The sequence below is a fragment of the Ambystoma mexicanum genome, chromosome 12 (genome assembly GCF_040938575.1).
Source record: "Ambystoma mexicanum isolate Mex_15411 chromosome 12, UKY_AmexF1_1, whole genome shotgun sequence".
In the NCBI taxonomy this organism is placed as follows: domain Eukaryota; kingdom Metazoa; phylum Chordata; class Amphibia; order Caudata; family Ambystomatidae; genus Ambystoma; species Ambystoma mexicanum.
Genome location: NC_090936.1, coordinates 497,436,307 through 497,459,812, shown reverse-complemented (window position 1 = coordinate 497,459,812; position 23,506 = coordinate 497,436,307). Strand labels below are relative to the sequence as shown.

Below are 23,506 nucleotides of genomic sequence, written 5' to 3'. Positions count from 1 at the left end.
AAAAAAGAGACATTGCAATAAGAAAACTCTTATTTTGCAGACCTATCAAAGGACCGACCGAGGAGCCCAACATCGCCAACACGAGAATAAAAGCAAGTACTACAGACCAGACCTCACCGCAACCCCCGAAGAGACCTCGTCCAACCAAGGAGGGACCATTGAGAGACCTTGATATGGTACATCTGAGATCAGCAACCTTCTTTAAACCAAAGTGTAAGAACAAAATGGAGGCCACTCGATTACCCAACTCAAAATCTTACGGGACTGGTGGACACTTATGAAAAATACATATTTTTCCGGGAGAAACACCAACCAGCACAGCCAGATGAGAGACCACTCTAGATGCCTAAGGTTGGAGAGAGTGGTAGACAAGGGAGAGGAATGTATATTAAACGGGCACAACATGCTAAACCTTTGTCACTCTGTTCCGCCTCTACTCCAAACTATATCACACAATTTCTCCATAATCAAATTCCCGAGAGAAGATCGTACGGACCTAGTCTACCTCCACCTATGCTCAGTTGTCACCAGAAAATTACTTCTGTCCTATGCAGCAAGTTTGCTGCTACTGGGATTTGACCTAGCTGACCAGAGAGGGGCGCTGGGTGATGACCTCTTAAACTCAGAATTAACCAACCGCACTGGACTATGCTACACTGAAAAGATCAAGAGACAACAGTCTTTAACGACTTTGGTCGAAGAGGGGGCTACTTTCAGAGCTCTGTCGACTAAACGAGCACCTAAGGGACAAACGTGCTCCGAAGCAAAGAACTCCTTACATCAACACCAAGAAATAAATGTAATCCCGGCTATAACCCAACTGGGTAAGAACCAAACGGACCGAAAAAGTAGAATTGAGGCACGAAAACCCAGGAGATCCTCGAGAGGAAGACTCGTGGTCATGGCTAACAGGTGCCTTGTCAAACGAGAAAGCTGAATAGCCAAAGGCCAATAAGGCCAGAAGTATCCGGTTATCCCTTACATCATGGAACACGAGAGGTTTCTTCCACTTAACAGTTAAAGGGGAAATCGGTTGGGCCGACTCTAATTTCATATGCTTGCAAGAAGTGTGGCTTACCAAGAAACCAACAATGGATGGCTTCTCAACTTTTTTAAATCCGGTAACATCAACCAGACTTGGTCGGGCCAACTATCGGCCTACTGACATTGATAAAATCTGGAGTATTCTATTAATCACAGACATTTTATTCAACAAATCAACCTCAAGCAGACCCTCTTTGAAGAAAAGGTTTCAACTAGACATAATCAAAGTCTATTGGAATCCAGTCAAAACTGTGGTTAGAAAAATTATAAATGACATTACAACTGTAATTGACGAGGCATATAGCTTAGAGAACCCCTCGATTATCTTTTGTGGCAACTTAAACTTGCTTTGCAAAATGGACCCCGATGGAAAACCGAGAATTAACAAAGCCTCAAAATGGGAAAAAGCTAAGAGGTACCAGATAGAATTCCCTAATGCTGTCTTGCGATTTACATCTTCTAAATGGATTCTTTGAAAAGAGTAAACATTGTGCCCCCACTTGAAAACAAGGGTTGTCGACCTCTGTCATAGACTTTATGTTTGTTACTAGAGACCTGATTGAACTAATTGAAACCTTTGAGGTCTTGCCGACCAACCAAAGCGACCATAACATACTGCGAGTATATTGGCTAGGGGGGATTAAAACAATCTGCCGGAAATCACCAGCGCAATAGAAGTGGTAAACAGAGAACACAGACTTAAAAAGTCCAAATATGAAGTGGACCTTTTTGGGAAAACTCTCCTAATATCTGCTCAAGACCCGTAAGCAAACTTGGACAAGCTGGCGGTAAACTACGTTCAGTATTTAACCCCATACTCTAGGCCAAACCCCAAAAAACAACAAAGGGCGGCTACTAAGTCATGTCCACAATAAGGAACTAGCCTCCAAAAAGAGGGATTAAGGCGTGCAGTGAGCCTGTTAAACCCTTCCCTACCGGAACCATCAGCAGCGGATTTTGAAAAACTAAAGAAACTATATAAACTGGATAAGAGGCCATAAGAAAGAAATGGTACTGAAGGACACACATAAGATGTTGAGATCATTAGAACAAAAAACACACAAGCGAATCATGGCCCATTATCAATTCGACAGGCTTGTGTCAAAAGGCACCTATGATAAATGGTGTTGCTGAAGATCAGTGGGTAAAGTTCTTCAAGGCCTTGTTTGCAGAGCCCCTCCCGGATGAGTCACTAAACGACCTCACATCAGCGTGGACTTTTGTTTATGAGCAAGAGGATTTATTCAACTTGATAAAGAAAGCCAAGCCCTCTCGTACCCCAGGCTCGGACAGACTCTTAAACAAAACTCTGACCAGTGGGCGAGGGTTCTGGATATAATTTTGAAGAGCATGTTGACAACAAAGAACATACCGCCCTCATGGAGGGTGGGGCTAATATAATTCCGATTTTTAAGTGTGGTGACAGAGAGGAACTGCCCAGTTGCGTTGTTGGACGTTTTAGGGAAACTATACGCCACACTCTTATTGCAATGACTCTAGGAATGGGCAGTGGAAACTAGGCACCGAGACCTTTTTCAGTGTGGCTTTGCAAAGGGTCTTGGGACATCACTGCTGATTTTTCTACCCCAACTGCTGAAAAACAAAGCCTGACATACAACGCAAAAATATATCTCACCTTTGCTGATCTGTCTAAGGCTTTCGACAGCATCAACAGACAACGTCTGTGGAATAAGTTATTGCAGAAGAATTGCCCTATAGACGTGGTAACTCAGATAGGGGCCCTACATACAGATACCTTTTTCTGAATCCAACTCAATAAATCCAGACTTTTGAGTGAAAAGATCCCGACAGGTCGAGGTGTGAAACAAGGTTGCTCTCTAGCCCCAGATCTGTTTAAAATATACATCTCAGACCTGGTTAACTTCATGAAAAACTGCAGAAGCTTTCCTCCAGAAATTGGGTGTGTAAGAGTAAGCCATCTCCTGTACGCCGCAGATGATATAGTACTGATCGACACAACCCCTAATGGCTTGCAGAGACAATTGGGGAGCCTAGCTGAATACAACGCCCAAAACGATCTATTGATCAACATAAAGAAAACCAAGCTTGTTAGTCTTCCAAAAAAACATATAAACAAGAGGGAAGATTTCACTTGGCGCCTTGACAAAGAGTAAATCGAATGTGTGGACCACTTCAAATACCTGGGAATCCAGATTTGTGCAAAGCAGGCAAGCAAGATAACAACTCAAACCCTAAAAAGGAAAATGATAGCCCTGACGAACCAAGCAAAAATCCTGAAGCAGAGATATTGGTGGGTTCTCTTTGTGCCCAGAGATCGATTTCTATAGAGCGAAAGTGGTCCTCAGTGGCGCTGATGTAATAAAAACTTTGGTCAATACTGGAAGGATACTTTTGGAAATGACTTTTTTTTTGTTAATTAAAATGTTTATTTTCCAAACAAAACGAAAACAACAATATTAGCATACAGACTCTGTGCATAACTATAATCAATAACACATTTGATTTATCCGGTCTCGTCTGTGCTAACCTCCCTGCTCCCCTTCCTTCCCTCCACAAGCCTATTCCACTCGTTATGACTGCATCGGTTGTGAAACTGCTTGCACTGTACCAGATCGTTATTTCACCAATTGTACTATTGCACCTGCCTGCGTTGGGGTCTCTTCGTGTGCAGGGGGTACTAATTCTAGTAACATTTGTCTCCAGGCCATTAGATCCATATTCTGCTCTTCTTGGCCTTGGCGGGCTGCTTCCTGCCATACTACCGTTTCTGCCAGGGACCATTTCGGAAGGTCCCTAAACCACCCTGCAACTGATGGGCCTTTCTGTGCTTTCCACCCCATTGTTATTCTACGCTACGCCAAAATGTATGCTAGGTCTTTCAATTTGCTTACATGTCTCGCATGTTTTGATCTCTGAAAAATCCCTAGCAAGCATGGTTTGGGGGTGATCCATTCTGCCTGCACTCCCACCTTAGGTAGGACCTGTGCCACTCCCTCCCAATATTGGCATATGTCCGTGCACACCCAGAACATGTATATCAGGTCTGCATTGAGTAAGCCACATTTTGGGCAAGGTTGTTCCTTTGCAGTGCTAAATTTCGCTATATTCTTTGAGGTTAAATATGCTCTATGCTTGACATATAATTGGATCTTATTAACCGCCCGCCCTGTGTTTTGTGCATGTTCTACTTTAGGGCCATGAAAGATATCTACCCAAAGCTAAATGTGTACATTTCCCATTTGATAGGCAACTTTGGTACCTCACTCCTGGATCTACTCCTATACCCTGCTAGAGGGAATAAGCATGACTTCTGTGCATTTATTGTGATTCCAGACAACAAATCTAGTATGTATTCTAGGTTAGTCTCCGCTTGCTGTAGGTACAGAAGCATAACATCCGCATTCAGGGAAATCAGATGTGTGCTACCTCATTTGTTGATGCCTGCCCTGTGATACTCTTTACGCAAATATACCGCCAGCAGGCTCCAAGGCTAGTATAAATAGCATGGGGACCAAGGTCAGCCTTGTCTCGTTTCTTTGCTTAAAGTCCATTGTTCCGATATTGTCACGTCTGTTCTTAACTCTTACCACTGGGTAACTATACAGTAACTTAACCCATTTAATATATTTGGGGCCCATGCCATACCCTTTCAACACCGCCAGTAGCCATGGCCATCTGACCGAGTCGAATGCCTTGACTGCATCCAGCGAGGCTATTGCCATCAGCTGGGTGCTGTCTCAGATCTGGTCAATTACATGGCGCAAACGGCTCAGATTTATATTCCTTTTTGGGACATAACCTGACTGATCTTGGTCTATTAGTTTGTGGATTACAGGTTTAAGCCTATTAGCCATCAGTGCTGTCAGTATTTTCCCATCTCGATTGAGTAGCGAGAGAGGTCTGTAAGAGCTGCATTCAGTATCGGGTTTATTGGGCTCGAGTAGTGGGACTATAATTGACTCCCTCAGTGTCAGCGGCAAAATTCCTTTATATAATGATTAGTTTAGCATAGCTAACAATGGGGGAGCAATCTCTGCTACAAACTCTTTGTAGAACTCACTTCGGAGGCCGTCTGCCCCTGGAGCTTTACCCGACGGCAATCCTCTTATGATGTATACCAGCTCTTCTTTAGTTATAGGGACTTCCAGTTTGTCGACCGCATCTGCATCTAGCTTGGGAAGGTCTATCGGTTCCAAAGCATCCTCTATCTCTGACTCTTGTATGTCTGCCTTCTCTTCGTACAATTCTTTATAAAAGTCATAAAAACATTTGTTTATATCTTGCTGTAACTGACAGGTCTCCCCATTCTAAGCTATTATTGCTCGGATCATTGACCGGATCATGCTCTTGTACAACCAAGCTAACAAGCGTCCCGGTTTGTCTCCTTCAACGTGCTGTCGTTCCACATACATCCTATAACTCAACTTGCCCAATCTATCTCAGTGTGCTAAACATTCATGCCATTTATGGCCTCTAACTTTTCTTCCGCCTTGCTTAAATCCGTCTTGATCGTGGCCTGAACCCCATTTGCCTTGGCGATAGCGGTCCCTCTAATCACCACCTTAAATGCTTCCCATAGCGTACTCGCCGACGTTACACTACCAGTATTAAACTTAAAATAATACTGCACGCCCTCCCTGAACTGTTCCCGAAATGCTTCGTCCTTTAAAGATTCACTCCTAAGCCTCCACGTATGGATGCATGCTCTCGGGGGGGGGGGACACACGCCACGTGTCCACCAGCGGGGCATGATCCGACAATACTCGTGCTTTGTATTCCGCCTTAACAAATTCGCCCAGGGTGTCCTCACCTGTAAAAACAATCTAATCTCGTTTACAAGGCTTGGGAAGCGGTATAATGAGAGTATTCATGGGCCTGCGGGTGTAGAGTCCGCCATGTATCTGAGAGTTTAAATTCTTGTAACAATGTGCACAGGGCCTTGGCAGGGGGGCAAGGTGCGTGAATTTATCGTCCGATCTGTCTATTGTAGGGTTAAGCATACAATTAAAATCCCCTCCCCATATCATTGTGCCATCTCTGTATGGACTAATTATCGGGTATAACGTGCAAAAATAAGCTGCAGTCTCTTGGTTTGGTGCATATGTATTTACGATACAAAAGTCTCTGTGCTCAATCCAGCCTGCAATACCATCATCCTCCCCTCTTTATCCTGGAACGTATCAAACACTCTCAAGGTGCCACCCAAATTAATACACCCCTAGCAAAAGACGAATATGGCGAGCCCAGCGTTGTGCCCCTCCATTTTTGTGCAAGCCTTGTCTGTTTCTCTTTCGTGAGGTGCATTTCCTCTAAGAGTGTGATATCAATTTTCTGACACCTCAGGTATGTCATAGTCCTGTTCCATTTAATGTAACTATTGAGGCCCCTAAAATTCCAGGTTACTATTTTAAGTTCCCCCATCCCATTGGTAAGTGGCGACAGGCATCATCAGTCCCACTGTCAAGTATGGTCTATTCCGTGTGGATTCGTAAGCTAACTTTCCCTTCTCCCTCTGGGTTTTCAAAGAAGATTGCACGGTCCTTGTGTATCACTTTCAGCTTAGCCGGATACAACAGCATGTACTTCTGGTTGGCCGCCCTCAGTCCCCTCTTGACAGTTATATAGTTCATTTGTTGCTTTTGCACGTGCAAGGTGTAATCCGCATAAGCAGTTACTGTGGCTGATGCTCGTTGGATTGTCCCTCCTTTGCGAAAGTACTCCTGGATCTTTTCTCTAGCACAGTAATTCACAACCTGAGCTATTATTGGCCTCGGCGGTGCTCCCGGTGGTGGCTTCCTCGTCAGCACCATATGCGCCCTTTCTACCGTGAAACCTTGACTAAGAGCGCCTGGTCCAATTTCTTGCTGCAACAAAGTTACTACGTATTCCATCAGGTTCATTCCTTCTTCGCCTTCCGGGAGCCTGACAATCCGAACATTATTGCGTCTAGCTCCAACCTCTGCCCTGTCCTCCAGATTGCACACTTGTTGTCGCAACACCCCGACTTCTTCCGTGGTCTTGCATTTTCCTCCACTGACTTCTCAGGTGTTCCTGTACGCTCAGTGAGCGCTCTCACATCCTGTCTGAGCAGGTTCACATCAATACTCATGGTGTCTATTTTGGCCTCCAATGTCTCCTTCAGGGAAGCTATGGTCGCTAGAATTTGTTGATCCCCTTCCGCGAGCTTGTGCTCCATTTGGGTTGCTGAAGTAGCTTGGGCCGGTCTTAGAGCTGGGGGAGCTGACTTGAATTGATTGTTTATTTATAGAGTGTTTATTTATATCGCACCTATACACAATGTGTTTCAAAGCGCTTCGGAACAAGGGAGAATACAGTGAAATTCTTAGAAGTCCTTGATACATTCAGAATGTGAAATTAACTATCGTAATCAGCCTGGTGACATTTCAGATAGTGCAAGAGCTTTAGACAGTGAAAAGAAGGGGAGGGGGTTGGGAAGGAGAATGAGACAGACAAGCGGCTACATTTCTATGCCTGATGACAACTGAGGTAGTGCCGGAATTTAACAAGGGTGGGGGTTGGGGTACAGGGAGAGGGAGAAGAACAAAACAAGTGACTATCATACTAGGCCTGATGACATTTCAGATAGTGCTGGAGGGGGAGAGGGAGGAGAAGACAATAAGGGGGGGGAGACAAACAAGCTGCTATCAAACAGGTCAGGAGACATTAGTGATTGAGTAAGAGCTTTTGACAGTGATAGGGAGGGGACGGGGGAGGAAACGAGAATGAGACGGACCAGCAGCTACATTACTATGCCTGCCGACAATTGAGGTAGTGCCGGAAAGAGGATGGGGGGAGGGGTTGGGGTACAGAGAGAGGGAGAAGAACAAAACAAGCGACTATCATACTAGGCCTGATGACATTTCAGATAGTGCTGGAGGGGGAGAGGGAGGAGAGGACAATAAGGGGGGGACAAACAAGCTGCTATCATAAAGGTCAGGCAACTTTTCAGATAGAGTAAGTGCTAAGGGGGGAGTGAAGGGAGGAGAGAGGAGGGGACAGCAAGAATGGACAGCTAAGAGGGATTTAGGTAGGCAGACATCTCAAGCAAACAACAGGGGGGCGAGATACAATGGGCAGGCAAACAGGCAACCAAGAGGGGGATAGAGAAAAGGATAGAGAGTTGGGTAGGGATGGGTAGTAAAGATGATTGCACTAAGTTCAATGCAAGAAAACACAGATAAATTAAAGTGGCAACAATGCATGAAGACATGGCCAAGTTAGGAAAAGGCGAGATACAGAATTTAGAGGTTGGTGTGAACATGCAGTGAAAAAAGTGCAGGGGGACAGGCAGAGAAGGAGGCTGCGGCAAAAGAGGGTAGAGGTGTGTCCAGATTAGGGAGTGTACCCATAGTTTTGGAAGAGTATTATGAAGTCAAGAATTCAAGGTAGAGTGATGTTGCACCAACCAGAGGATCACGTCAAGGGGTGGCATGAGTGGCACAAAGATACCTCAAGTAGCGTTCTGGTAGCGGACAGGGGCCTTATAAGTGGGCCTTTGAATCCATGGGCCGGCTCCCGTCTCCTGGTCCCACCGATTGGCTAAAGATCACAAGGTAGCACATGGTGGTGGGCCAGTCAAGGCAGCAAGGGGATCCAAACAATGAAGCCGCCATCTTGGAAGGTGGAGAGGGCTACTTAATTATACAACAAAGCTCGCAGCTGAGCAATCTCAATCACACAAAGCAACAAAACACGTGCTTCCACACACGTGCTTATGATCTTATGCGGCTGCGCTTTAAACACATTGCAGAAAAAATATACCCAAAATAAAGATGGTTCTTTCAGATGATCATAATGCTTGGTACATGCCTCCAAAGTGAGCGGTTTCCCCTTGCTCTTATCGTTCTTGGCGGCCATGATTGCGCTATTCAGGCGTGTCGCTTCTGTTGCTTCCCGGTCTGTTGGCACAGGCAATTATCAGGCCCTTTTTCCACTCACTACTTGCCCCACTTGTGTCCTCTGTATCCAGATCTCCCGTTTTTCACTACTTAATGTGACTCCTGCACCTCAGTCTTGTTACGTAGTGTATGGAGGTGCAATCCCAGGCGACTGCACTGCGCCGAAAACCCTTGGACAGAGTTCAAAAGCACTGGTGAACCATCCGTTATGGGCCATACAATATGTAGGGCTATTCCTCCTCCAGCTTTAGACCACTTCTTATGGTCTGGTTAGATGGTTGCTGCCAGCTAGCCCACAACTGATGTGTGTTACACTGGCCACTTTTGTTAGGGCTCACAGTCCGGCATAGACTCTTCCTTTAGATCAATGCCCACTCTCCGTATTGTGTCTGGGGATGCACTGGAAGTAGGCCTGCAATGGAAACAACTACTTGGATTACCTAAATCTACACCAATACAGATAATAATTAAAGAGATGGGCCTAATCTCCCTGAGAGCAGCAGTTGAATGGAAAATGCTGTGCTTCTTGGGTAAATGCTCTAAATTTTGCCCAGCTCCGAACTTCAGCATTATTTTTAGCAGAAATAGACAATCAGTCAAAAGTAAGCGGGACTTCATGGGACCGACACTGTAAATCCTTACTGAAAGATCTTGACTTGGTGCCTGATAACATCCTGGTAAGCCCGTTAAAACAAAACTCTGGGAAAGAGACTGGATAGTGATCTGCGAAGAAGCCAACAAATTAAAACTTTTTGGGCAACTAACAAATGAAATCAGAGCTTTGGGCCAGACGCCGTTATACGTAAAGAAATTCCCGGACGTGTAACACAGATCACAATTCGTGGTGATCAGACATAACCTTTTACCCACTATGGAGATCATTTCAGTGCGGAGTGGACCAAGTAAAAAAGCTTCAGTATGTAGGTTTTGCAAAGGTGCGGGAACCTTGGAAAGCCTACAACATCTATTTATGTGCTGCCCCGCACTAACCGAAAAAAGAACAAGATACTTTGCTACTTTCGTGAAGGCTGCACCATCGATGTCAGCAAAGTCATCCTCACAATCGCTGCTGTGAAATTCATAAAAGACTGTTTGAGTTCTGATGGTCAAGATGAACTAGAATAAATTACCTCAAACTGGTCCAAACTAGTATGTTGACAGACTGTGACTACGGATTCCTCCACGGTGGCTTTCGTTTTGTTTAAACTTGATGATTTGCTAAAAGTTTTTGTATAACACTAAAAGGTGCAATAAATAAAAAAACTTTTACAGAAATTGCTTTTCTCAGACCCACTCAAAATGACCAGTAATGATTACATGAATAGCTACCTTGTCCCCTGCATTGTAAGTGGTCACTGGCTCTCAGTGGTTTTAAAAGGGCAGGGTCTGGTTTCAATGAAACAGTCTGCACCTGTATGAGTTTCTGAAAGTAAAGTGACAAAAAAACTGACTTGTTTTGAAATTTGTATTTGCTATTTTTCAAATACTCATTAACAAGTCGATAATTCCAACCTTAAGAATTATGCTGCAGATGTCATGATTGAGAACAGTTCGTTGTTTTCCCTTTAGAACTTCAGAATCCACAGATAGCTAGCAGATTGGTTTAAAGACCACATTACAATAAAAAAAAAGTTACTGTACATACCTGCTGCTCTTGTTGCTCTCTATTCGAAGCCATGCAACACGTTTCAATACCATCTGCAGAACAGATGGAAGAGTGGTAGTCAAGAAGGCACATGGAGTGCAGAGTTAAGCACACGGCATGGACACAGGCACGAGACTGGGTTTTCCGATTCTGGTACACTTGCAGTGATGATGCACAACCACTTGGAAAGGAAACGGTTGAGGATATGTCCAACAATAAGAGCAAACTGGGTCTAGTCTCTGAATAGCCTAATAATTATATTACGACAAGATGCGTGTATCTAAAATAAGTAAAAATACATGTATACGTGAAGAAAATCTAATCTTTTAGTCACACAATAGTGTGTTTTCATTGGATGAAATAACACGTTTCTTAATCTAGATCTTCCTAATGGTATGTTGCCAAGTGATGAACACCAAAGTTAAGGAATGGGGAGGGACAGTAGTCCTTACTGTTTTCCAGCCAAGGACTCCGGAGGAACACACATATTATAAACACATTTTCCAATTTGTATTTAGCATTCGGCCTTTGCTCACAAAGTATGAACATAGAACAACAGAAGAACATTTAAAAAACCTTTTAATTAGTTTGAGAGAAAGGTAGGCAGATAACTTAAGTGGGTCATAGCTGCTGTTTCATACACTTTATTTAAAGTTTGTAGATGGCAGCCTTAATCTTAGCAAGAGTGGCCATCTGTATAGAAGCTCTAAGGGATCTGTGAAGGTCAAGATGCTCATTGGTGCATAAGGAAGTCTCTTTGTATGTCCATTGGTGTGTGCTCACTGTGTTACAATGGTCCTTTTTCAGATATGAATCAGGGTTTGGGCTGTATCCTCTCCTGCTCATTTTGCTGGACTTGAATTTTCAGCCACTTGTTCTAAATATGTGTTCCGCTATTCGTAATAGCTGTTATAAAGTAGTTGCTACTCTTGTCCCTTCCTTTCGCAGGGTTGTTCTTTTTTTTCTAACTTTCAATATCCACATTTTCATATTTTCCCCCCAAACCTCATGGGATGCATTTGCAGATAGTCTGTCCTTTACTTCTGTCCATTTTCAAGTCGCTCAGTTAAAGAAAATCTCTCGAACATACTTCAGGGGATCATCGTCCTCCTCCAGCGGGTCTTGGCTCCCGGACCTTGGTAGAAATGTGTGCAAGAGACTGCTTGGACTATCGCCAACCGTGATGTCCTCGCTCATTAGTGACGCCTCCAGGGATGCAGATGGGCTCCCTTGATCCCCCTTTACTTTCACATTATTCTCATCAGCGTTGTTCTGCTTGTAGCTCTGGAAGAGAAATACATAAACACGACAAATTACTTGGCTAGAAAAGGAGGAACACAACGTCAACATAGGCACAAATGAGAAGAGAATGAATGCAATGAGGCTTTACTCAGGTTTATTCAATTCTAGTTGTATATTTGAAATAAGTACAGTAAGCACACTGGCAAGAACCACATTCATGTAACCACATGGCTGGAACATATAACATCTGCCTGCCCCTCCTCCTCCTCCTCAAATCATCCTAACTCTGAAACCTCTTTACAGTTACAGACGAAAAATCTTCCCCATGGCTTACACACAAAACTGTATGTCATGCTCATTCATAATGACGCATGTACTATTCAAATTATATATATATATATTAATTAAAATATGCAAAGGCGACCTGTCAAGCTGCCAAGAAGAGGGCCAAGCTTCTGCGATCTTAGCAGTGATGCATCAGGTGGTGAACTAATGCAAGCCTGCACTCAGACTGGAAGCAGAGCAGTATGCCTGCACCTCTCTGCAATCCATGCTGCCCGATCTGTGCAGGGGGACCCCCAGACAAAACCCCAAATCAATTCCTGCAACCGAGGAGTTGAGACTGCACAAGGCTGCACACAGGCAAGAGAGCCGTTGGATAGATTGTGGCATCAGCAGGAACAAACCTCTGTGTCAAGGAAATGCTGGAGATCCAGTGTAATGAGGGGGCAGTGTGGAGTTTACAAACAGCAGGGGACAGGGACTCCATGTTCCTTATAAAATGTCTTACGCAGGAATTATTCTGATCTTACAAAAAGAAAGTTCCGGTGCTTTAGAGAATGTGAGTTTGACTGAGGATGGAATTTACCTTTGAATTCATTTATCTCACCCCAGAGGTATAGAATGCACGTGACCACATGTTACTGTAGGAGGCCAAGGAGTCTCCCTCCCAGGAAAGAAGTCTGTGTGGGCTCTTTTGGAAAGCGGAAGGAGAGGTATTAGGAAGACTTAATGAGCTAGAACCCCATGCCGATGAGGAAATGGAGTGGAACTAAGTATGCATCTGGCACCAGGTTGCCGTCATTAGCACTAAAAGATGTATATGCAAGTGACCACATCCGCTTAAAATGTCGTCATTTCTAGCACACAGCTAGGGCTTAGGTTGATGTAGTGCCAAAGCAAATACTTAGGAAAATTGGATCCTTCAAACTCAAGATGTTGACATTTGAAAGACTCCAGAAAACAAAAACAAACAAAAAATACACACAATATATATATATATATATATCCCTCTCTCGAACATTTTGTGCGTTTCATACAGTATTTTTCATTTTGCAGAATACATTTCGTTAAGAGAGAGAGAGAGCTGTTGTACATGCTCCGCTGGGTCCAAGGGACAAAACTAAACGAAATGTATTCTGCAAAATGAAAAATACGGCATGAAACGCACAACATGTTCAGCCACACCAAACACACAGTTATGCCTCCGTACATTAGAAGTAGGCGCACAGGAACAAAATAGAAGGACAAATGTCCTGCAAAATGTATTTATTTATTTTATTTATTGTTTGTTTGGCGCTTATACAGCAAGTAAGATACCGTTTCAAAGCATCCACAGGGCGAGAGGAGGGAACAAGGGAGTGAAATGCATTACAAAACACAATATTTAATGAGAGCAGTGGAGGGAAAAGGAAGGAAGGACGGACCTACTATGCCTTGTGAGTATTCAGAACGTGCAAGTGCCGCAGGGAACATGGCAAAGGGCGTATGTGCTGGGGAGTCCGGGCTCATGGGTGAGCCACAGATGAAGTGCATGAGTTGTTGAAGTACTACACGGCCAGGGGCCACGTTGGGAGTAAGTGCGACCCTTCAGGGTTGAGGGTGTGCCAAAACGTGAGTCTACCCAGACAGAAGCTGGGCCGAATGCGTGTAGGAAGTCAGGGGCCCCGAGGATGCATAAGGGCCCCAGACAACAAACACAACAACTGTGGGATTAGCAAAGAAGAGAAGAAGGAGGATGTAATGACGAAAGTCTTGAGGAGCTTCTGGAATTTAAGAAAGTCCTGCTCAAGGCGCAGAGGCAGGTGGGGGGGGTGGATGTTCCATAGGAGGGAGCCAGCCGAGGAAAGTGATCAACCATCTACCCTCTGTTTAGCAAAATGCTTTACACACAAAGAGTTGCTGTCAGAGGAACATAGTGGTTTAGAGAGAGAGTATTTAGTAAGAGAAAGTTGTAGATAGCGTGGTCCCTGGGCCCAGGCAGCCTTGGGGATGATGCAGAGGGATTAGAATTTAATCCGTGAAGCAACCGGGAGCCAATAAAGACTTTTTAGGGCAGGAGAGATGCGGTCCCTGGGCTTAAGGCCAAGTACAAGTCTTGCTGCCCTTGGATTAGCTGGCAGGGTCGCAAGACTGGAAGAAGGTAGATTCAGGAGGAGGCTATTGCAATCGTCAAGCCTAGAGAGAACCGGGGCTTGAGTAACATTGACCCTCTGGGGGAAAGTGAGAAAAGGGAGAATTCCTTTGAGAAGGAAGAGCTGAATGTGGGACTTCTTGGCAATATCCTGAGTGTGAGGGAGGAAAGATAGAGAGAGGAGTCAAAGATGACTCCAAGGTTTCTGGCTTCAGAAGAAGGAGCAGGGCGAGAACCCAGGGAGGATGGCCAGAGAGAAGGGAAGAAAGAGGGGGCAGGGGTCCAGATGGGAAGGATCTTAGTTTTACAGGCGTTGAGGCAGAGATCTTTGGAGGTGCACCAGGACTTGATGGCAGGGATGATGGAGGGTGCAAGAGGGTCAGCAGGAAGTTTGAAAAAGAGCTGTGTCGTCTTCGTAACACTGGAAGTTGGAAGAGAAGGAGGAGATGAGGCGTGCAAGCAGAGCAAGGTAAATGTTAAAGAGCCAAGGGGAGAGGATAGAACCCTGGGGGACACCACAGGTGGAGAAGGAAGTAGGAGAGCAGAAGGTCCCAGAATGACTTGGGAAGCGCGATCTGTAAGGAAGGTTGTCAGCCAGTTCAGTGCCCGTTCCGAAATACCAAGGATATCGTGGAGTCTTTGTATGAGGATGAAATGTTTGACTGTGTCAAAGGCATAGGAGAGATCGGGAAGGATGAGGACAGCAAGGGAGTTGGGAGTCCAGAGATGCAAGCAGTTCTTCACAGGTAATTGAGCAGTTTCCGTGCTTCTGGATGCTCAGAATCCAGATTGATGGTCGTGGAGACATCAACAAGTTCGTTGTGTGAGTAGAGTTGGGGCAATGCCAACTTCTCCAGCAGCTTCCCCAGGAAGAGGGTGATGGAAATAGGGCAGTAGTTAGCAGGGCAGGTAGGGTCTGCTGAAGGTTTTTTCAGGAGTGGGCGCATAAGGGAGTGCTTAAAGGAGGAGGGGGAAGGATCCAGTGTCAAAAGAGTGATTGCAGAAATCAGCGAGTGCGAGGGCAAGAAAGTCAATGTTATCCTTGAAGGTCCTGGATGAGCAAGGGGAAACCTGTTTAGAAGAGACCTTCATGGATTGGACAACTCCGGTAACTTCTTCAAGTGCGACAGCAGAGAAGGAGGAGGTTCGGGCCAAGGGAGGCAAGGAGGTGTGGGATGGGTTGGGTGGGTGGGAGGCAAGGAGGTGTGGGATGGGTTGGGTGGGTGGGAGGCAAGAAGGTGTGGGATGGGTTGGGTGGGTGGGTAGCAAGGGTGTTCGGGATGCCCTGAGTTTTGGTGGCAAGGTGTGAGGCCAATGCGCTGCAGAAGGCCTGTGAAGGACAAGGGGAGAGACTGCGGAAGGGGTGGCTAGTTCCCTGCAGATTTTGAAAAGTTTGGCCGTGTTGTTGGATGCACCGGAAACCCGTGCCTGAATGTGGGCTCTTTTTTTGCAACAAATGGAGAGTCTGTATTGCCTTTGGAGCAGGCGACAGACCAGTTGGTCAGAGGGTGAGCCTGAGGTTTGCCACTTCCGTTCTGCCGCCCTGCACTTTCGTTTCAGGTCCGCAAGTTCGGAGTCGTACCAGGTGTTGCGCTTAGAGGCAGGTTTCAGGCAGATCCTCACGACTGGGGCAAGAATGTCAAGAGTATTGGTGATGATCTCTATGTAGAAGGGAAACTGCTACCATTCCAAGAATGACGCCAACAGTATGATATGCCCAAAGGGGCCTTCTTGAATTATGCTTGAATCGTGAAAAGAATAGCTGCCCTGTAGGAGGAGACTCTGGATGAACCAGAACATAGCTCCCTAATGCACCAAATACTACATGCTAAACACAGTAGAGGACTGATCTGACGTCTGTACCAGCAGATGGGGGAACAAAAAAACAGTTAAGGCAAAATGGGAACGGGATGTTGGTAGATACCCGAGGAACAGTTGACCAGGATATGGGAACAAATTCGTAAGGTGTCTAGAAATACCAGGTTCAGGCTCATACAGTACAACTTCATCCACAGAGTATATATGACACTGTCTAGGCTCCACAGGATCAACCCACAACATACACACACCTGCCCCAGATGTAAGGAGGCCTTAGTGGGATTCTGGCATATGATTTGGGATTGCCCTAAAATCAGAATATTCTAGGAGGAAGAAATGAGCAAGACCAATTCCTGGGCCCATAGCGAGTATACTTGTGCACCTGAAATGTGCTCATGCGGGATACTACCTGATGGTAAGAAAACTAAGACTAAAAGGAAAATAGTAGCTTTCCTGCTCATATTAGCTAAACGCAGGATTGTGATCTCGTGGAAAAAGCTGGGAGGCCCGTCGATTCAGCTATGGTTGAAAGATGTACTTCGTTGGGGGATGGCAGAGATGGATTTACTTAGAGATCAGACCCCGGCAGATGCAGAGGAAAATAGGGGAATGGACTGGGGGAAAAATGTTGAATGAACGGATGAACACCCCTGACTTGCGCCCGCCATGAGGGGAGACAAATGGGAACGGATCTACCGAGAAGCAGATATTAGTCCCCAGCAGAAATTGGACTAGACACAAAGATGATGATCTGTATTACTGCTACTGACCAGGTCACCTATGCCTGTGGGGTAAATAGGCACAAAGTTTTATCATTTCAAGCCTTGGACTGGAACATTTAGGGTGCATATGCTGATTATTCTAAGTTGACAGTTTACTGTCTGAAAGGTTTAGTATTCAAGAAATGTTTGATACGCTGTGATGTTGCATGTACTTGCTGATAATGTAACGGTAATGGAAGCTGTCCCTACTTTATTAATAAACAAATTTAAATTTAAAAAAAAAGTATTGGTGATGGAAAGATGGCGGTTGCTGAGAGCAGAGTCAGCGGTAGAATCAGAGGTAGGGGTTAAGGTGAAAGCAAAGGTCGAATGCATCAAACCCTAACTTAATGCACACCCCCACTGGCATGCACTGTAGGGTTGAAGGGACAAAATGAAATGAAGCCAATATAGTTCTCCCAAGATAGGGGTGAAGCAGTCACATTTCCATGCACCCATTAAAAAGCGTGCTGTGATGTAGTGGACTGATTTTAATGGACAAGTGAGCGGCTCGGGGCCCTGTCAGGTGGTTGTTTCAGGTGGTTGTTTCCCCCATCTATGTGCGAGGCCACAAAGGTCTGCACTATGGTGTGGAAGTCCTGTGGCAGGATGAAGGGTTTGATTTTGAGGAGGGTAGAGATTTGGAGCCAGGATGTTTGGGCCTTCTTGGTTATTTTTCTGGAAGGACAGGCTGTTGTTGATGGTGCAGTTTAGGAATTTTGCTGAATCTGGGAGTTGCAAATTAAATCCTTCTAGGCACATATCATTGAGCCATTGTTTGACAACCTGTTGTTTAGCCAATGAGGATGAATTTGGTCTTGGAAGGGTTAAGTTTAAGGTTAGCAGTTGACTTCCAGGTAGCTAGGTAATCGCGGAGACGACTGATGTCTTCTTGGCTTTTTACTCTCGTGTACAACTGAGTATTGTCCATGTGTTCGTAGATAGCTGTATCAGGATCTTTGAGGAGTGTGCCCAGAGGGGCCATGTAAAGGTTAAAAAGGATAGGTAAGAGGATAGTTTCTTGGGAGACTCTGCAGGAAACTAGGAGTAGGTTAGAATGCAGTGTGTGCATCTAGACTGCCTTGATGTAGAAGGTAACCCAATTCAGGACAGTACCAGTGAATCCCGTCATCGAGGAGGGAGAGGAGAATGCCGTCATCGGTGGTGCCGAATACAGCCCACGGGTGAAGGAGGATGAGGAAGCCGGAGTCGTCCTTATCCATGATTTGAAGGACATCATCCACCACCGGGATGGTGGCTGTCTCGATGTCACACTTGGCGAGGTGTACTTGTTCAATTCTGGCAAGTAGTTGTGTAGCACCAATTTTTCCAAGATTTTGCCGATAAACGGGAGGTTCGAAATGGGCCGGTAGTTGGTAAGGTTGTCTGGGTCCAGGGTTGGTTTTTCAAACAAGGTCGTATAAGACAGTCCTTAGGATGTCCAGGAATTACCCTTCAGTGAGGGAGGGCATAATTGATGCTGAAAAGTGTGTTGAGGGCCAGGCCCATCAACTGTTTAATGATAGAAGCTGGAATGATATTGTCAGAGTAGGAGGTAGGTTTGAGGGAGGCGAACATTTTTAGGCAGTCTGGGCAAAGGAGGAGAAAATTCGATCCAGAAGGGCAATGATTTTGCTGGGGTGCATTAGCAACTAATATTGAGGGAGATTGTTTCAATGATTTTGTCTATTTTTTCAAAGAAAAAGCTGTTGATTACACCACATTTTTTTAGCAGTTACTGGCATCTCAGGTTGGGTGAGGGTTTGGTTCAATTCATTATTTCGTAGAAGAGGGCTTTTCTCCGGTTAGAGGTTGCCGTGATGGTGGTGCAGTAATAAGCCATGTTGATCAGAATTGTACGGTTGGCACAGAGAGAATTGAGGTTGGTGAGATCTCCAGGGTTACATTTGTTGTGCCACTGTTTATCTAGGGCTCTGATTGAGCGTTTGTTTGTTTGTAGTGATACACATTTAAGCTTTAGATGTAATGCTCATACAGTAAAATGGCAGTCTATGAGCATCAAAATTGAAGCCCTTTGCAGAATTACAAACATTTTTAGTGCACAACATTCACTACCTAGCTGGTCTCTGGCTTGAGAGTCTGAAAAGGAGATAATGATAAGGTAAACGGGCAATTTAATGTTGCTGGAAGGAGCAGGAGTGCAGGGCCTTTGCAAAGGGGAAAGAATGGCTTGAAAGGTTTACAATTGCTGGTTTGATAAGGGTCGAACATCTAGAAATGGGTACAGCAAGGTATTGTGTACCTGAGTCGAATTTGTGACAATGCGGCATGGAGGTATTCTAAGTAGGAGTGAAAGCATCACGACAGTGTGTGGTGTTGGAATTTGGAGAAGATTAATGGAAGGCCATGTTTGTTGAATGTACGATGAACAATGTTGAGTGTTCCAAATGTTATGTGTTCAGTGTCTGGTAACCAGTGAAGGGCTAACACGAGCGATAGGAATGTGGTCACTTTTCTAAAAGCAGAACAGGAGTTGGGTAGCATTGCTCTGAACTCTTTGATATCTGTACAGTGACGAGATGTAAAGATGAGATCGATAATGTTTCCATAATCAAGACTGGAAGAGATTAGGCACTGTCAACAGTTGATTTCTACAGTGCACCTAGGTATGGGATGGGCCATATGAGGGTAATAGTTGGAAAAAACAAGATCTGACAAATGAGTTGAATGCAAAAACAAATGTGCAGTTTGCTTCAAAGCAGTTGCCAATGATTTGTCCTCAAGGGGCAGTTGAGCGGGAACTGACAGGCGCATGGTTGGCAAGATATCGGAAGTCAATTGTGAGGATCTAAATATTGGTGATTTGTCACCATTTAGTTTTATCCAGTTGTGTGTTGGGACAGGGTTATGGGTTTGACCGTATCCAGGGCGAACAAGAACCCCAGATGTGGTGTGGGGGAGCTGAAGGGGTGTCCTGTTCCCAACCTGCATGGGACAGTGCATGTATATTTGTACCTCTGTCTCGGACCCAATGCCTATCAGACTCTGCCCCGGCTAGGTCTCTTTCTCTTCTGTGTCACAAGAGAATTACCAGTATGCACCAGACTCCTCAAGCCCCAGGGATGGATAATGGTTTCTGGGAGGTAACCATTATCCATCCTGAAAACTATGAGCATCGCAATGCACCTAGCCCAACGGACAAGACATGGCAGGAACAAGAGGCACAAACTGGTTATCCAAATGCGAATGGGATAGGCTCCCCCATTCCGGAGCGGAATGGGAGACCAAACACCTACTACATACTGACCAGGCATCCTACAGGGAAACAGGGGAGCAGCAGCGGTGGGGCTGGGACCAGCATAGAGCAGCACATCCCTATTGGAGACCTGGGAACCTTCCCCAAAGCCTTTGTGGACATGTACTTGCTTGGTAGTGGAGAGAACCAACCAAAGAACAAACGACCACAGTGACTGCATGGCTGTCTGGAGGAAATGGAGTCTGGAAATGGGGTGGGGCAAAGAGCCGTTATGCAGTCTCCCTGGAGAAATCCTAGCCCACAAAAGGGATGAGATTGGAGGAGTTGGGAGTAGCTTAGAAACAAATTGGCCCAGGGAAACAACTGATTCAGGTAGCCAATGGGAGCATGGAGAACCTTCTAGGCAAGAATGGGAAAGCTATAAAAAACAGGACAGTCAGTCTGCAATGGGAGATGTTTGGGTGAGGTTGGAGGATGACCAAGAGATCAGAGAGTAGAGTGCAACTGGTGGAAAAGGACTTGGAGGTGACTTTTGGTGTGTTTGGAGAGAGTGAAGGTAAGGTGTTGGGATTGAGAGAGTGGCACCAATTTGGCAGTTTGTGTGCGAGTGATGGCGTGATTGAAGGGAGCAGGAGGGCGTTTTAAAAGTGTGTCAGAGAAAGTAGAGAGAGGGGGAAATGAGAGGCAGGAGTGTGGATGAGAGAAGACGTAGGGGGAGTTTGAGGGTAGTATGGGGAAGGGAGGGTGCAGAAGGGAGTTGGAGAGCAGAGGTGGGAAAGAGCAGGATAAGATCGGGAGAAGGAGTGTAGCAAAATCAGGAGGGTGGAGACAGGAGAAGGGATCGAGAGAGAGCGAAGAACATGAGATGGAATGTGGGGAGACAGGAGAGAATGAAGAAAAGGTATAGAAATGGTCATCTGGAGGAAAGGCACCTGGGCAAACAGACTACTCTGCTAGGTCCCTAAGAAAGTCCCTGAGAGAGTTAGATAAGATTAATACTTTTGAGGCATCCCTAAAATAGGGCTAGCCAGCACAGTAGCGGTCACCTGGCTAGAGAGAGAATCTGAACTGTAGCCAAGCCGGTTTGAGTAGGAAGAATTGGCTAGGAAGGTGGGAGCCACCTCAAAGGACGAGGGGAAGAGTACAGGGAGCACCCCTTGCCTGCAAACCCCAAGTGCCTGTGTTTGTAAAACTATTTTTTATAATAAAACTGAAAATATATCCTGGTTGTTTTATGATTCAGTGGGAACATTTTCACAACGTGCACACTTCCTCATACTTCGCACCCATATGCATCACATCTGCTCAGGTGAGTGAGAAGGTTTTTAATTTCAGTCTGTCCTTTGTTTTGCTACTGACAATGCAATCAAAGGTAAACCGAATATGCAATCAATCATGCAATCAATGTAACCATTCCATGTCAAACTGTTTGCAAAACTGTACGTACACCTTTGTGTCAAACTGTAAGTAACCTAACGTTCATGCAAGCTCTGTGGAACAACTGTAACCTACGTCCAGAGCAAACGAACATGTAACCATATTCTTAAGTTAAGCTCCTAGATGCCTTAGGACTTGGTGCGCTATATATATGTACAAATAAATAAATAAAAATAAATAAAGGTGTTCTTTTGTTCAACCAGTATGGTTTTTAGGGTGAAGTGAACACCTATCTATTGGGAAGTGAAGTGATGCATCCAACTCACTGTACACAGCCACTAGTTAATGAAAATTACTATTGGTCACACCAGACTTGAATCAGATTTAAACAAGTGAAAGGCTCAGCAACAAACATCAGATTAACCCAAGTATAATTGCACTAGTGACACAACCACTTCAGTTAGAGCAGGACAGCATCAGGTTTATTCAAGGACAAGAATGATGCATTCAGTACATGTATTGTTTAGCCAGCTTGGCTTATTGAAGACCCTGAACCAGTTATTTAGTGGGGTTCTATAATACGCTTCCATGCACACAAGCTGCTTCAAGGTGCAGGATCAAAAATCAAAATACAATTGATAAAAATCCTGTTCTGGCTGTGGATAACAGAAGGACTTCCCTTTTAGGGCTCAGAAAAAACTGATTATTGTCAAAGCCAGAAAACACATACCCTGCTCAGAACTTCAAGTGCTGCCTCCACAAGTTCCTCTTCGTTCATACAGTACACTGTCTGCTTCATTGGAGACCTGGTATCGAGATTGTAGAAAAGGAAAGGAAAGCAGTCAGAGAAAGGGGTAGAAACCGCAATGACCCAAAAGGCAAATTGTTTTGTTAGCTGTCAGTAGGCCCAATCTGCAAGATGTTAGGAGCATTCCGTTTGGGCCAAAAAGGTCGAATAAAAAAGCCGAATGCTCATTTGATGCGCATTTGGCATGGTAAAAAAGACCAAAGCTCATAATACCGAACAAGGGGAGCAGCGGTTGCGGGGGAGTTCCCCGCTCCCCTAGTTCGGTATTATGGGCTGCTTGGTGGCGGGGGTGTCCCCTGCCTACATTGAATGCACAGCGGCCGACAAACAACAAAAATCCCAAAAGCTTGAGTTACAAAATGCAAACAAGTGGGCTTTGCAATTTTGTAACTCAAGCTTTTGGGATTCGGTTTTTCAACGTAGATTCAAAGCATTCAGTAAGGTAGAAAGACAAAGATTTAACAGGGCAACAAAACATAGACCAAGAAGAATGGGGATCTACTAAGAAAAATACCACAAGGTGACCAACTTTTCTTCATCTCATCTATTCACTATTGAGCTATTCAATTAATATTCAAGCATGTGGTGGAGTGCAGCGAAGAGCGAGGAGTCTACGGGAGCAGGCACTCTGTTGTTTAACAGTGTTGTCAGAGGGACCCTTTTCCACACAACAGCATCTTTAAAAATATCAAGGCAGCGTGGAGCGCGTTGTGGAGTGCGTTGAAGAGTGAGGAGTCTGCAGGAGTCAGTGGGAGGTGGTGGCAAGAAAGCGTTTCTCATGCTTTACTAAAACATCTTGGACTGAGGAATTCAACATCCAAACTGCAAAGTAGTGGTGACTGGTACGAGCAATATCTGCCGTAAGGTCGGAAAGCGCCCAGATGATATTCCAACTGTGGTTGTTTCGCCTGATCTCTGGTCTGGTGACCCAATACCTGACAAAATAAAAGGAAAAACTAATAACTACAATCTACGAAGAAAGAATGCTAGTGTCAAAGAGAGATTTACCCTACCAGTAAATCCTGATAGGGTGGGCAAGACAAACAAGCGTGTCGCACCCATGAGCACTGGTGCCTCTCCCACTGTTGTTGGTTCCGAGAAGGACCAAAGGGGGAAAATTATATCATATTTTGCCCTTGAGACACCTCTGAAATCTACTGAAAAGTCGTCCGATAAAACGAATGGCGGTGTTGAGGTTGTGGAGATTACGTCTGTTAACTGTGTGGGGCACAAGTGTTCTAAATCCTCTATCACTGACAACAACTCTTTATTAGAGATGT

At 45.1% G+C, this 23,506-nt stretch overlaps 1 protein-coding gene across 1 annotated transcript in view; it reads right to left on the bottom strand.

Moving 5' to 3' along the window:
- Positions 1-11,152: 11,152 nt before the first annotated feature.
- CYREN (cell cycle regulator of NHEJ) overlaps positions 11,153-23,506 on the bottom strand; it is a 76,352-nt gene continuing 63,998 nt past the window's right edge. The window contains exons 3-4 of the mRNA XM_069628781.1: positions 22,149-22,224; positions 11,153-11,874 (exon numbers count right to left, since the gene is read on the bottom strand). Coding sequence (XP_069484882.1) covers positions 11,653-11,874; positions 22,149-22,224 — 298 coding nt within the window. The 3' untranslated portion in view covers positions 11,153-11,652. The remainder of the gene's footprint in view (positions 11,875-22,148; positions 22,225-23,506) is intronic.